Genomic DNA, 15,102 nt, shown 5'->3' with positions numbered 1-15,102 from the left:
GGGACTTAAGTGATACAAGTGAGTGTATTATCCAACATCAACATTAACTGAAATCCGCCTCATATCTCCTACAAGGATATGGGTTGTAAAGTATCCCCTATGGGGATGAAATATTTGTTCCTTTGTTTGTTTGTCCCCATTGGATGCATGCTTGTAAAGAGAGTAGTGAACTCACCTTTGGTTTGCTCGGTAAAACTAGTTACTTGTTTACAGTTGGTCGACCAAACCCTAGTATGGTTACCATTATCAATCAGTTTTTGCATACCATTAAGTCATGTAATCTAGCAGGTTGCATGTAATAAACATCGTCACATAACACATACCAAACGTTTGAGTCACACACGAATTCATGTCACAAGTCCGAACATCACATAACAATCTAACAGTCCATTTATGTATCATACAGGTGAGGCTAGTATGTGACCGTATATATGTGTGCGACTCATTTTCTGTTTGTGGCCCACTGCCGAAATGTGCGACCCAATAGTGTATAAAGCCCAAAGATAGTGTGCGACTTAAGTCAAGTGTGCGACTCCAGTCATAGTGCGCGATAAGTAACATTTAGCTGGGGTGTGCGATCTGGTTCACACTTGGGTATTGTCTGGCCCAATATCCAGATGTGGCCCAACCAAAGTGTGCGATTCATATAAAGCTTATTTGGACTATGCGACACATGAAAGATTGTGTGACGTGAAGTGGGTGTGCGATCATGCCAGTTTTCATTTTACGTTACAAGATCAGAAGCATGCAGTTCAAGTATATGTTATATGAGTGTGCGATGCAAGTGTGCGGCTGACCGAGTCAGCCCTTTCCAATCCCTATGTAATCGTCCCACTAATCTCGATCTAAACAGTTACATGATCAAAATAATTGCACATTCCAATTTTAATAGAATTTCAACAACTTTCCAATGTTTCACATGAACCCTAGTCGACATTCTAGCAGTCACGACATCATTAGCAAATCGAATTGGATCAACATCACAGATACATCAACCTATAATTAGCATACTAACACATCCGTAGACATCATGTTCCATAAACTCATCGAACCCTGGTCATGTTCTAACACCTTGTGCATATAATCAGAATTAATCATGCATGCCATTCAATTCATTGATAAATCATATTACACGATACTCATCGAATCATCACATTAAGCAAATCTTAGGTTCATACTAATCAGATAGAGTCACAACAATCATTCAGGCATTAATCACATAACATTCATCATAAAGATCACATCATTATTCATAGAATTCAAACCAAACAACAATGAGGAGGCAAGTTAACATAGAGTTGTTATACTAACCTCAAGATGAACCGAAAATACTTGGATCGATAGGAAGAGGGGCTTCGAAGGGGAGGAGATTGCCGTCGCAGGGGAGAGGAGAGTACTCTAGGGTTTTGCTAATTTGTGTTTTTGAGTTAATGAACATTAGGTGTGTACTCAATTGCAACAAGTGGGCCGGTCCCCAATCTTGGCCTCGCTTCCATGTACATGAGGACTGGGCCGAGAATGCTCAAGTGGTGTGAGGGAGGTGTTTTGTTCACACAAGGAGTGTACGGCTCGGGAACAATGTTTGGCTAAGTTTTTTAATCAAAACACATAACCCTCGATCATACACTCAATTACAACAAGTATAGTCATACACATTTAAAAACTCTAACATAACATACATCCTAAGTGAACGTAACTACAACGTGTAAGGAACAGAAGGTCACCAGGTTGGTTAGATGACACTAACCTTGAAAATGTTCGGGTTGTCATATCATCCCCGACTTGAAAGAAATTTGGTAAGTAGTCTCAGAGGAGTGAAGTGATGAATCAAGATAGGTAGATCAAGATGATTGTGGATTTTCCTCGGGTGCCACACATCTACTTTATCCCACATGTGTACGCCTTTCTCCTTCTAATTTTATCAAATGTTTTAACCTCAAAAGGATTTCGTAGACGTACTATTTGTAGTAGCAAATTTTCATTTTCTTTAACCTAACCCCTGATTTCTAGTATTCACAAATAATTTCTCTTGATGTAAAATTTTTGTGTTTATAAAACATTGGGTTTTATACATTTTTCGAAACTTCTGGAATAAATTTATGTTAATAAAGGTTTTTCCCAAGTTAATCAAAACCCCAGAGGTTATTCTAAACTTTATTCAAAAAATGGTAACTAACACCACACCAACAGCTTCTTGAACCCTCCAACTTAGACCAACCTAGACTACATCATCTATTTTCAGTAATCAACCGCCCTCGACCTACATTGAGAACCAAAATCCCCTTATAAACCAAAAGATTTAATGTTCAAAATTTTCCCACTCGTTTATCATCGCATGATAAGATCTCATTCTACAACGTTATGCTTCCTAAGATCTCATCCTACAACATGATTGTAACATCCACCAAAACGGGTACTAGGAAAATCCGACCCGTTTTGAAAATCAGATCCAAACCCTTGTAAACCAAAATTTTTCATGAGCTATAATAAAGAAATAGATTTAATTAATTATTAACTTTTCCATTTAATATCATTTTTAAATTAAATGTACTTAAAGTTTATATAACATTAATTAATAGAACTTTGGTAGTTTCGGTTAGATATTGTAAAGGGAATAAGTGATTAAGTTAGGTTATAAAGTGAAGCGAACAAATGTCTAAAGAAGTGAAACTTGTTGTAAAAAGAAAAGAAATTAAAAACTTGGTGTTGGGCAGGAGATGAGACTCGAAACCAGGTCTGCGCCCGACCCAAGTATTTAACCTGCCTCCCACTAACCACTGGACCATCCTAATTCCCTAAATTAACAAACAGAAACCACACAGCTCCTTCATATTTGCTTAAACACCTTGGCGCTCATACAACTCCTTCATCTTTGCTTAAACACCTTGGCGCTCATGTTGGTTTCAAAACACCCAACCGAATTGGTGGTGAAGGGGTATGGTCCTAGATCTCACGTCAGCATTACCGCGAGCGACCATTACCCTTATCAAAAAACCCCACCAGCAAGAACTTATCTATGTCAGTGCGGGCACGCACGAACACACCCTTCGAATCCAATCGGTCCAGGGATAAGAAGAAGCCTTACCTTGTGTATGAAAACGGGTGTACATAGCGATGCGGTTGACACCGCATCCTATGAACATTTTCGTCATGACAAGGGATCCGGGCAACAACAACAGTCACCACAGGTGGCGATGTGGCTTGGCACCGCATCCCGCATATGTCTTCGTCAGAACGAGAGCGTGAACATCAACAGTTACAGCAGACAGTGATGCGGCCCGGCCCGTCACGGCATCCTACCCATAAGGCAAGTGGGGCTGACACCACAGAGCAAGTGACACTAATGACAGTCGCCTGTTAGTCTATACGTAAGCAACAGACTGACACTGCAGTAGGACGTGGCTTCACCTCCACAACCGACAAGCCTGACACACCTGCATAAGGGCGGCACGTCGTCAGTCTGTCCCCTCCTTCGCTCCTCAGCTATAACACTCATCCCAAACCAGGTTTGAGGTATCTCTTCACAACTCTCTCACTACTACTACTATCACACTTTGCTTCTCAAGCAAATTACTGATTCTCACGCCGGAGAGTAGTAACTAGGAGCACCCCCCAACCCAATCCTCCTTGTTAGGAGTCACGACTTGTTTCCTTGTGAAGGAGATCAACCAGCGGACGATCTAGCCAGCGATCCTCGGAAAGAAGGGATTAACCCTACTTAACGAGACCAGTGAGTTAACCCACTTGGTTAACCATTGTTTAATCAGGTGGATTCGTCTAGATCTTGCACAAATATTATGCTTAGTTCAAGGGGCAATTATGATTTCCCTTTAAGTACCATTAATAAAGAATACATAGACTTTGCCAATATTCCCTCCAGATATTATTTCAGCCTTTATTACATGTCTATACAATTTTGTAACCTTCAACCTTGTCCCATTGCACAAACCATTTTTTTGGTCAATGTTACGTAATAACATGACTGGCACACGAACTTTTAAGGGATCACTATTCATGACCTATATTCATTGATCTTTATATATTGATGATAGGTGATCAAAAACTAACACCAATACTTAAAATTCTCTCTAGTGTGATCCATAGCGGAAATCATGACTACATCTCTATCCTCAAAGATAATCATCCCTACAAGTAAGTATCTCTAACTTGGTATCTATATATTTATATTATGATTGAATAAACATGATTAAGTTCTACAATTTTAAACCAAATTTATAGATATAATCAACATTAATCACCAATGGTTCAAAATTTTGATGTTAAATAGAATATATTATTTATATTTGAATTGACTTTAATACATCATATACATACTTGATTGGCTTGTATACAAAAAGGTTTAAGCCAGCCATTTCCATAAAAATCTTACTAAAAAAACTATAACTAGTGTTTACGACCCGCATTTTACGGCGTGACCATTAAACCAAATAAAAATCAGACATAAAAACGTTGAATTACGTATGCACGTTGCAGACTTTAACTCGCAAAACTTAGACCGAAAAGTAAAACATAGAAAATATTAACTAATAGTACCTACATATTGCGATGCAACCGTTAAACGGCAAAAAAAACTTTAAAAACGTTGAACCACATACGCGTGTTACAGCGTGTTACAGCGTGTTACAGCGTGTTAACTCAAACAATTTAGACCGAAACGTAAAACGACAAAGTTATTAAAGATGAAACGAATAAGGACCAAAGTTTAAAGTTTAGGATTATAATAAAAAATGGTTTGTGACAAAGTTGTAAATGAAGAAATATATAAAGGTGAAAAATTAGAAAAAATGAATAGTAAATTTTACTCACAAACAAAAACAAATGTTGTAGAGGTAATATTAGAGGTAATAACTCCATAAAGACATGTCAACATAAAAATCTTCATCATCTCGAAAGTTAGCATACCCCAGCATCTGAGGTGGCGGTACCATGAGTCCCTCAGCCATGCTAGCAATATATCCAGGCATTCCAAACATCTCCTCTTCATCGGCGTAGACCACTACTTCCGGCAATTCATTGGTTCCCACCACCGCATCCTCCGTCTGCATAAACGCCTCTGCAGCCTCAGCCGCTGCCTTTTGTATATCCTTTACATTGTTAGACTCTGGTACAGGCAGCCGCCAAACTGAGTCAGCAAAATTTAAACAAGCCGACCGCCCCCTCATGGCCAAAACCGCCACATCGTGTGCCCGGGCCGCCATTTCTGCTGTCGGATATGTCCCCAGCCACACTCTTGATTGATTATTTGGTTCTCTCACTTCACACACCCACTTGCCGGGATTTCTTCTCCTCACTCCTCGGTAAACCAGGTGTCGAGTCTCCTTGAACTTCTTCCTTCCGGCTCTCTTCTTCGGGGTTCGTGAAGCGAGCATTAGTTCTCCGGTGCTGCTGCTGCTCCATTCGGAAGCTGAAGAGGTGTCCATAATCTGATTACTAATTTGTTTTCAGTTGGTAGTTACAGTTTGCTAGTTGTGAGTAAATTGTTTTGGTTTAGTTTTAAGTGTGAAATATCTAAACGATGAAGTATATATAGGTTTTTGTATGCGTGTGTAAGAGTGTGTGTGGTGGGGTTGTCGGATACAGCCTGGGGGAGTGTGGATTATTGGATTAAGTTAATAAGGATGGCAAGTAGAAGGAGAGAACCAAGTGGTTGTTGTTTGGCTTTATGTGTTAAATAAATAAATAAATAATAAGGATAGTAAGTAGAAAGAGAGAAATATAAGTGGATAACCAAGTGATTGATGCTGGACACGTGTAGCACCCGTTGTGCATGCATGGATTACAAGCATCATCAACATGAACTTTTTATAATAATTTCGATCCTAGCATATAACACTTAAACTTTATAGTCAACTAGTTTTTTTTAATGACGCGCGTTACGCGAAAGGCGTTGGTGTTTTCGACCGACATCATTCTGTAACTCTTCTTTTAACTGTTTCATTTCTTGCATAGACTGAACGTAGACCCTAACTCTTGTTTCACCATTTAATCACTGTAAAAATTACACGATTCATGTTTGAGGCATGGGTTGACACGTGGACTTCGAGCCTCCCCGCTGGTGAGTAACGTGTTGGTTCGGTTAAGACAAAAAAAGCCTAAAGCATTAGGTAGATTTCGAAGAGGGCGAGCTTGTCAAACGGCTTCCGCTCCTTGCCCCGGAACTCGATGTTGGCCACCGCCACCCGGTTTTCGTGACTTATATCACCACCTGGGACGCTATCGTAGTAGGCTTTAAAACGGTCAAGCTTCGATCGTAGCTCGCGCCACTTGTGTTGGCACGCGTTTAAATTGTGTCGGTCGTTCCCCACGTTGTGCCGATAGCTAGCGAAAGCTTCTAGCTAGTAACGGGTCTCACCGGGTTGACGGCCCTTCATCGTGTTGTGCCGGTATCAAGTGAGGGTAGCGGGTTCGGGTAGGTGGAGTGAAGGGTTGGGGTAGCGATGTGGACAGGAGTTGGGGTTGGGGGGTTTTATAGTGACTTGCCAAACGGTTATTTTTTAAAATTTTAACCTAGCCGCTGGCCTAGCCAACCAAGCCAATGAGAGCCGGCCACGGAGGACCTAGTGCCAAAGGGTTATTTTTTAAAATTTAAACCTAGCCGCTATGGCCTAGCCAACCCAGCCAATGAGAGCCGGCCACGGAGGACCGCTAGGCATGCCCAACGCCCGGGCTGAAACTCCCGCCCAAGGGGCGCCGCCGAAACCCAAACCCACCCGGGGTGGTGACTTGGGCATTTCTACCCAAACCATTGCCTAACCCTCGCCCCATACCTCATAGTCTAATAAATGAATATAAGGTATTGCTCAATATTAAAATTTTAACCTAGCCGCTATGGCCTAGCCAACCAAGCCAATGAGAGCCGGCCACGGAGGACCTAGCGCCAAACGGTTATTTTTTAAAATTTAAACCTAGCCGCTATGGCCTAGCTGATGAGAGCCGGCCACGGAGGACCGCTAGGCATGCCCGACGCCTGGGCTGAAACTCCCACCCAAGGGGCGACGCCGAAACCCAAACCCACCCGGGGTGGTGACTTGGGCATTTGTACCCAAACCACGACCCAACCCTCGCCCCATACTTCATAGTCTAATAAATGAATATAAGGTATATCACATAATAAATAAAGGATTAAAAAATGAAAACTGAACTGTTCATTCAGTTTTCATTTTATCATATAGTAATAATTAATCTGTTATATGTTTTTTTCTCACTTCTATTTTTCCAACCAAGTGTAAGATTGCATGTGTCACACTAACAACACTTTTTTTATAATTTTTAAAATATGTTATTTTATAATCTTCGAAGATACCGTAAAGATATGATCACTTTTATCTACGTTTTATTGTAAGTTTTATTTAAAACTAAGTTTCATGATAATATACAAATAATCAAAAGTCAAAAGTACATCTTCCTAGTTTTTTTTTCTTTTCTATTGTTGTAAGTTTTTTTTTCTTCCATTAACGAATTCTCCAGTATGATTTTATGACTTGGTGACTTTTGCTCAAGGTTTCATGAATACATTATCATATGTTAATCGTTTACCTGTAACTATTCAATACACCTACGAAAAAAATTGAATATGTTTTGTTTATTAGAAATCCATTTAATAACAATAAGCAACTATTTTATTAAATAAAAAAATGTAGTTAAATTATTGATTCGTTTATTTTTGTAAATGCTAACTTATAACTTAAAGTTAATAAGAATTTTAAAAACAATTATATTATATGTAAACATAAGAGTTATATATAGTAAACTTTAAAGTGTTTTATTGTTTCTAGAAGCTGAAAACACTATTTTAACTATATAAAAGTTAGAGTAAACTGCAATTTTACCCCCTGAGTTTAGGGGTCATTGGCATGTCTACCCCCCTAAGGAAATAATTGCAATTTTACCCCCCACTGTTCAGTGTTATGTCGCAACCTTACCCCCTGTTAACAGATTCTGTTAAGTCAACGTTTGTTTTGACTGTTATAATGTGTGAAAAGTCGTTTTTGCCCCTGTCTTATTAAAATTATATAAAAAATCAAGAATCAAGTTCATCATCATCATCAGTTCATTCTTCTTCTTCATCATCATCAGTTCATTCTTCTTCTTCTTCATCATCATCAGTTCAAACTTTTCAACCTTTTGATTTGATATGGCATCTCTCCCATATACAGCACCACCGGATTGTGTTGATACATCCGTATTGACAAATGATCTCACACCACATGCCACAGAACCTCTTAAAGCATCTCCACTACTTCTAGTCATCAGGTTCATCACACTTGCACTGTCATTTATCGCACCTGCTTTAATTCGCTGAAGTCGTTTATGGTTCAAAAATTCTAGTTTTGCCTCTCTAGAAAAACAAATACTCCCTTCCCCCTAGAATAGATACTTTAAACAGTTTATTATCAAGCATAAAACATAAAAAACATTAAAATCATACAGAAACAGAAATCTAGATATTCAATTTTTCAATTTAAAGTTCCAAATTACATATCCAAAAAGTCAAAGTGCTGACCTAAATACTTTTCACATTCTAAATTCTCTACAAGAAATAGACATAAAATTGACATACGAAAAATAGTTATTTACAGATGGGGATGTTTTGAATCAATCTTCATACAAAACAAACCCAGATCTAATAACCCAAACATCCGCACATGAACATGAACACAAATTCATAATCAATCTTCATACAAAACAAATCCCCTTTGACTTGTTCGTAATCAATCTTCAAAAAACCCAGATTCATAATCAATCTTCATAAAACACCCATGAACATGAAAATTTTCAAAATCAAACTTCCATCTCACAATACATCATCTTCAAAAAACAAGAACACCCATGAGCAAGATCCAACCATGTGGGTTTGTGAAGAAAAGAATTTGGGGAAAAATAGTGAAGTGGGTCTGGAAGAAAAGAAGGGTTTTTGGGGGTGGATTGATTGCAACAGCGGTGCCGGAGACGGTGGCGGTGAGGAGAAGTGGTGGCGGCGGCGGAGGGTCCGGAGATGAGCCGCCATCAACGGCGGAGATGGCATGGATTGATGGTGGATGTTCTTGGTGGTGGTAGGTGTTTCGATGGTGGTTAGGGGTTTCCGGGTTGGGGGTTCAGTTTGGTGAGGTGGTGGTCAGGTTTTGGTGGAGGTGTTGATGGTGGTAGAGGTAGTGGTCGGTTGATGGTGGTGGGAGTTGGTGGTGACTGAATGTTTGTGAGAGACAGGGAGAGTGTGGTAGAGAGAGAGAGCTGTAGAGAGAATGTGTGTCTGTGTGTGGTATAGAGAGAGAAAGTGTTATATATAATAACAGTAACAATAATAATAATAATAATAACAACAACAACAATAATAATAATAATAATAATAATAATAATAATAATAATAATAATAATAATAATAATAATAATAATAATAATAATAAATATTGGGTAAGATTGCCAAAATACCCTCACCTATAATGGTCAAACTACCGTTGACTGTTAACAGGGGGTAAGGTTGCGACATAATACTGAACAGTGGGGGGTAAAATTGCAATTATTTCCTTAGGGGGGTAGACATGCCAATGACCCCTAACCTCAGGGGGTAAAATTGCAGTTTACTCTTATTATTTCTATAAAGCATGGTTGTAAAATTCGCTAGGTGCTCCCTAGTCGGTCGACCGGGGAGTTGAGAGTACTCGGCCTAGACGGAGAGTACACGGGGAGTACTTGTAGATGCCAAATTATAAAGAACTTAGTTTTTGGAAATTAAATATATGTCAAATAACATAAATTTACTAATATTTATAACAAAATGCGTGAAATTGATATTTATTCTTTAATATGATACGCATAGAAATTATATCTTATTTTATTTTAAGTCAAACTCGACCCGAGTTGACCTACTAGATCCGATTTTGGCCAATGTTGACCGCATTTGATCGACTCTGAGTAGTTAGTCAGAGTTGAAGAAAGTCGCCTCGGCAGCCTACCTTGTAGCGACTACTCGAGGAGTACTCGGCCTTGTATACCTTGTTTTACAACCATGCTATAAAGTACTACTTACATTTTTATAAATTTACACTTATTCTATAAAAGTTATTTTCAACATTATAAATTATTCCCTCAAATTTATATAATTAATTAAAATTAGGTGAATTTATACTCTTATTTATCTTCTTAAATTCTTAATACAATTTATCAAGTATTTAATTAATTAAACCTCCATAAATTCACAAATACTATCCAAATTTCCCAATATATTCTCTTAGATTTCTTCACGTAATCGAAGTCCATTTATTAAAATCATATCTCATAATTCGATTAGGATAATATCTTGGAATTTCCTAACGTGTGCATCAACGTATAAAGTGTTTATGTTTTCTAAGCTCTATCCAGGTGAGTTCATAGTTCTTACTTTACTGTATTTTTACATACTTTTGGGATGTTAAATGTGCTTATACCAAAACATACATACTACTACTTTTTCATACCTACTTGCATAATCCAACTTCATGGTTGTTTTTCATCTTACGTGCTATTGTGTGCTTCCTTGCTAAGTACCTACATACCAGCATACATTCATTAACTTCGTACAAGACGAACGGGAGTATATGATAGATCTATTAGCCTGACACCCCATTCTCAATCCTTGGCCTTTTACGAGGAGACCTCTGGGAATGATAGAAATTGATTTTAATACAAGTCAACAAAGGTTCGAATGTACAACTTATTTGTTTGTTTGAGTTATACAATTGCTTTATGATACTTGCTATGCCATGAATTCTAATTTTACTTACTATATGTATTCACCCTATGTGCTCACCAGCTCTTCGTAGTTAACATTTATTTTGCGCATATTACAGGAAATAACTCCTGAAGATGATTTATAAGACTGCTATCAAATAGGATATTACTAGACTTAATTTAATTTTTAATGTGGACTTATTTGTTTAGTTGCTTGAACTCCTTATATTTTCGTTGTAATGGATAATTCAAGTTATTTAACAATGATAGAAATTGATTTTAATACAAGTGACCAAAGGTTCGAATGTATAACTTATTTGCTTGTTTGAGTTATATAATTTCTTTACGATACATACTATACAATGAATTATGATTTTACTTACTATATGTATTCACCCTATGTGCTCACCATCTCTTCATAGTTTACATTTACTAGACTTAATTTAATTATTACTATGGACTTATTTGTTTAGTTGCTTGAACTCTTTATATTTTCATTGTAATGGATAATTCAAGTTATTTAATAATATTTAAATTATAGTTTCCATGAGTTGTTGAATAATCTACCAAAGTGATGCAATGATGTTTCCGCCATCGGTTGGTGTGTTACAAATTAGTATTAGAGCCACAGTTATACGGATTTAGGTTATTAGACACATGACCTAGAGTATTACCCTAAGTGACCCTTACCCTAAACAACTTGTGGGTTCTTGTGTTTAACTTGTTTTTTAACTTAAATTATGTCATGCCGTACGAATACAATCTTTTAAGTGGCGAGCAATGGAAAGCGTTTCTCAACGCTACCAAGACCCAAGATTTGATTATTCGTAAAACGGGGTCCGACATCATCACGATCTCAACGGATACCAAGCCCATCATCATACCAAGGAGAATACCACTGATTCGGAACTCGTTTCAGACGCTACTAGCAAACGTCATGACATCAACATGATCTCAAGAGACTCGGAGCCTTGTTAGACTTGACAACCTACCAAGAAGAGAAAAAGGATGATAAGCTCTACGGAATCCAACTCCTGGGTTGCAAAACCCAATCCACAAACTCTCATTAAGATTAAATGTCACACCCCCCAAAATACCACATGCGGAAACACCACGGGACGTGTGACGTACCAGGATCCAAGCCACCAATCATATTGAAATATGCGTAAAGTTTAAATAAAACATTCCATTCATTTCAAAATATAAATCCAAGTCCTAAGTTTAACCAGAGTAAATATTCAGCTGAAGCATAAAATAAATTGTTAAGCAACTGTTCCAAAATAAGTGTTCAAAACCAATGCGACAAATATATCCAAGAGTCTCGATCTATGACCAATCTAGCACTCCTAGATGGCAAGTCCATGATTAAGAATCTAACGACCTGCAAGCATGCAGACAAGTGTGTCAGACGACGCTGGTGAGTTCAAAGTTTGTTACACATTTTAGTTACCAAATATGAGTATCGGTTTGATGTTGTTATAACTCGTTCACCGCTGATGGCTTAAAGTTGTTTTGCCCAAACCCCATTGCCTCTATCAAAGCAATGGTCAAGACTGGGATCATTAGTTCACTCCCGACCTCCCCGGTACGGTGTGAGGTTGCCAAACCTAAATAGCGCCATTAACTAATACCCTGTTGCCTCCCCGACAACAATCGGTAGATGGGACTTAGATGATAGATATGCGAGTATTAACTAACATCCCAATAACCCAACATTCCTCCCCGGAACGTTACCCGATGTCCCTCCCCGGGACGCATGCTTGGAAAAAGAGTAGTGAACTCACCTTTGATTGCTCGGTAATGGAATTCACTCGTTCCCAATTGATCTACTAACCACGTCCTAATCATGGTTATCAATCTAATTAGTTTTGTTTACTATTAAACACGTGTTTAACAGATATATATCACATAGCACGCAACATATGGCACATAGCATGCAGGTCCAATACAATTTCCACTTAACAGTTCAAGTTATCAAAACAAAGCTACATTCAGCCCAGGCATTCGGGCCTACTTATCTTGTGCGACCCGGATGCCTTGTGCGATTCAAAAGCAAAATGGCCCAACAGTGCACAAAGCCCACCCGGCTTGTGCGACTGTCCTCCCTTGTGCGGCTCACTCTGGATTGTGCGGTCCGAGTGTGGGCTGGCCCAACACGATGGACCCAGCAACAGTTTAGGCGGCCTTCTTCCCAATTGCACAACTAGTGCGATTCATACGCGGCCCACTGGACCTAGCCCAACATCGTAAACAAGCACAGTCCAATAATCCAGCAACTTGTGCGATCCCGCTGGCTTGTGCGACTGGGATCCCTTGTACGATTGGGATTCCCTTGTGCGATTGGACTAGTCAACCAATCTCCCAAGATTTTCGTAAACATGCACCCATTCCCCCAATCATAGATCAAACAGTTACAATTCTTAATTTGTTCAAACCCTAATGATTCCATTTATGATTAACCACCATAATTAACATAATCATCATCATCATTATCGAATAACAAGAATCAAGGCATTCATATTACACCTCCCTAGGCATTGATTAACAACAACTCACACTCATCCAAACATTAGCAGATTATCTCTATTTCGTTACAAATCAAACATCAATCATTGTGAAATCCTAGATCATGATCATCATCAATTAGCCATTAGATTCATAATAACCTGCATCGCTATATTTCAATTCTCATGTGCACAAGTTATCGATTTTAATCATGCTATCCATCAGATTCTAACAACACAATTAATACGATGATTCATAGTATTCCAAACAATCGAAACATAATTACATAAACTCGTCAAAGAATACAATCAACACAAGACAATTATGCTAACCAGATTATATGTCGTCGAGGAGGGTGTTAAGGCCGAGAACAAGAGGGCTTCCGTCTTGGGAAATAGCTGTCGTCGAGTTCGAGTAGAGGGGAGAGGGAGAGCTAGGGTCTGGTGTGATTATCTTGTGATTAGAGAATTATGAAAGTCATACACCACATCCTTGGTGTTATGCGCAAACCATAGGGGTCGGCCCATCCTAGGCTGCCCGTTGGGCCACGGGTTCTATGCGAGTGGGGTTGGGCCAATTGATTGTGCAACCAAACATACTTGTTCATATACAATTACGTAACATATAGCATACAAAATCATAACATTCATTGCAATCAAACACATCATCAAATAATCACGTATGTTCCTACAAGTTACATTAAAGCACAACGGGTTCTAAAATGCGAGTTGTCACATCATCCCCAACTTAAAAGAAATTTCGTCCCGAAATTTGACAGTCGTAGGGGAGTGAAGTGATGGATTAAGATGACTGTGGATTTTTCGCGAGTGCCACATCATCCCCAACTTGAAAGGGAATTTCGTCCCGAAATTCTCTAGTTGCATTAGATTTAGATTTGCCAGGATTGGTCTTATCCTTTGGGAATAAATGTGGATACTTAAGCTTCATCTGATCCTCGCGTTCCCACGTGAACTCTGGTCCACGTCTTGAGTTCCAACGAACTCTCACAATCGGAATTCGGCTGTGCTTACGGACATTGACCTCCCGTTCCATAATTTCTATTGGTTCTTCAACGAATTGCAACTTGTCGTCGATTTCTAGCTCTTGATACGGTACCACCTGTGTTTCATCAGACAAACACTTCTTTAGCTGCGACACATGGAACACATCATGGACGTTGCCTAACTCAGTAGGTAGCTTCAACTTGTAGGCCACTTTACCAATTCACTCCAGAATTTTAAATGGCCTGACATAACGAGGGTTGAGCTTGCGCGTTTTCCAAAACGCACCTCACCCTTCCAGGGTGAGACCTTCAACATAACACGATCATTAACTTCGAATTCCAAAGGTTTCCTACGCTTATCAGCGTAGCTCTTCTGACGGTCGCGCACTGCTGCCATCCGATTCCTGATCTGAACAATCTTTTCTGAAGTTTCTAGCACAAGTTAAGGGCCTGTGACCTGGCTGTCGCCCACCTCAGCCCAACAGAAGGGTGAACGACATTTTCGCCCGTACAACGCTTCGAATGGGGCCGCCTGAATGCTGGTATGATAGCTATTGTTGTAAGAAAACTCCACCAAAGGCAGGTGTTTCTCCCAACCCTTGCCAAAATCGATAAAACACGCCCGCAGCATGTCTTCTAGTGTCTGGATGGTTCGTTCACTTTGACCATCCATATCTATGGGTGATAAGCGGTACTCATGCTGAGTTTTGAGCCAAACGATTTGTGCATCGACTGCCACAAATCTGAAATGAAACGTGGGTCACGATCAGAGATAATAGATGTCGGCACCCCGCGCCTAGAAACCACTTCCTTGAGATAGACGGCTGCTAGCTGTGAGAACTTATCCGTTTCCTTGATTGCCAGAA

At 39.2% G+C, this 15,102-nt stretch overlaps 1 protein-coding gene across 1 annotated transcript; it reads right to left on the bottom strand.

The window, feature by feature from the left end:
* Positions 1 to 4,720: 4,720 nt before the first annotated feature.
* On the bottom strand, positions 4,721 to 5,500 carry LOC110913693 (dehydration-responsive element-binding protein 1D). Its single transcript, XM_022158520.2, has one exon. The coding sequence runs from the start codon at positions 5,439 to 5,441 to the stop codon at positions 4,857 to 4,859; it is 585 nt and encodes a 194-aa protein (XP_022014212.1). The 5' UTR covers positions 5,442 to 5,500; the 3' UTR covers positions 4,721 to 4,856.
* Between the last annotated feature and the right edge of the window lie 9,602 nt (positions 5,501 to 15,102).

The sequence above is a fragment of the Helianthus annuus genome, chromosome 2 (assembly GCF_002127325.2).
Source record: "Helianthus annuus cultivar XRQ/B chromosome 2, HanXRQr2.0-SUNRISE, whole genome shotgun sequence".
Classification (NCBI taxonomy): Eukaryota; Viridiplantae; Streptophyta; class Magnoliopsida; order Asterales; family Asteraceae; genus Helianthus; species Helianthus annuus.
This window is presented reverse-complemented; position numbering and strand designations above follow the sequence as displayed.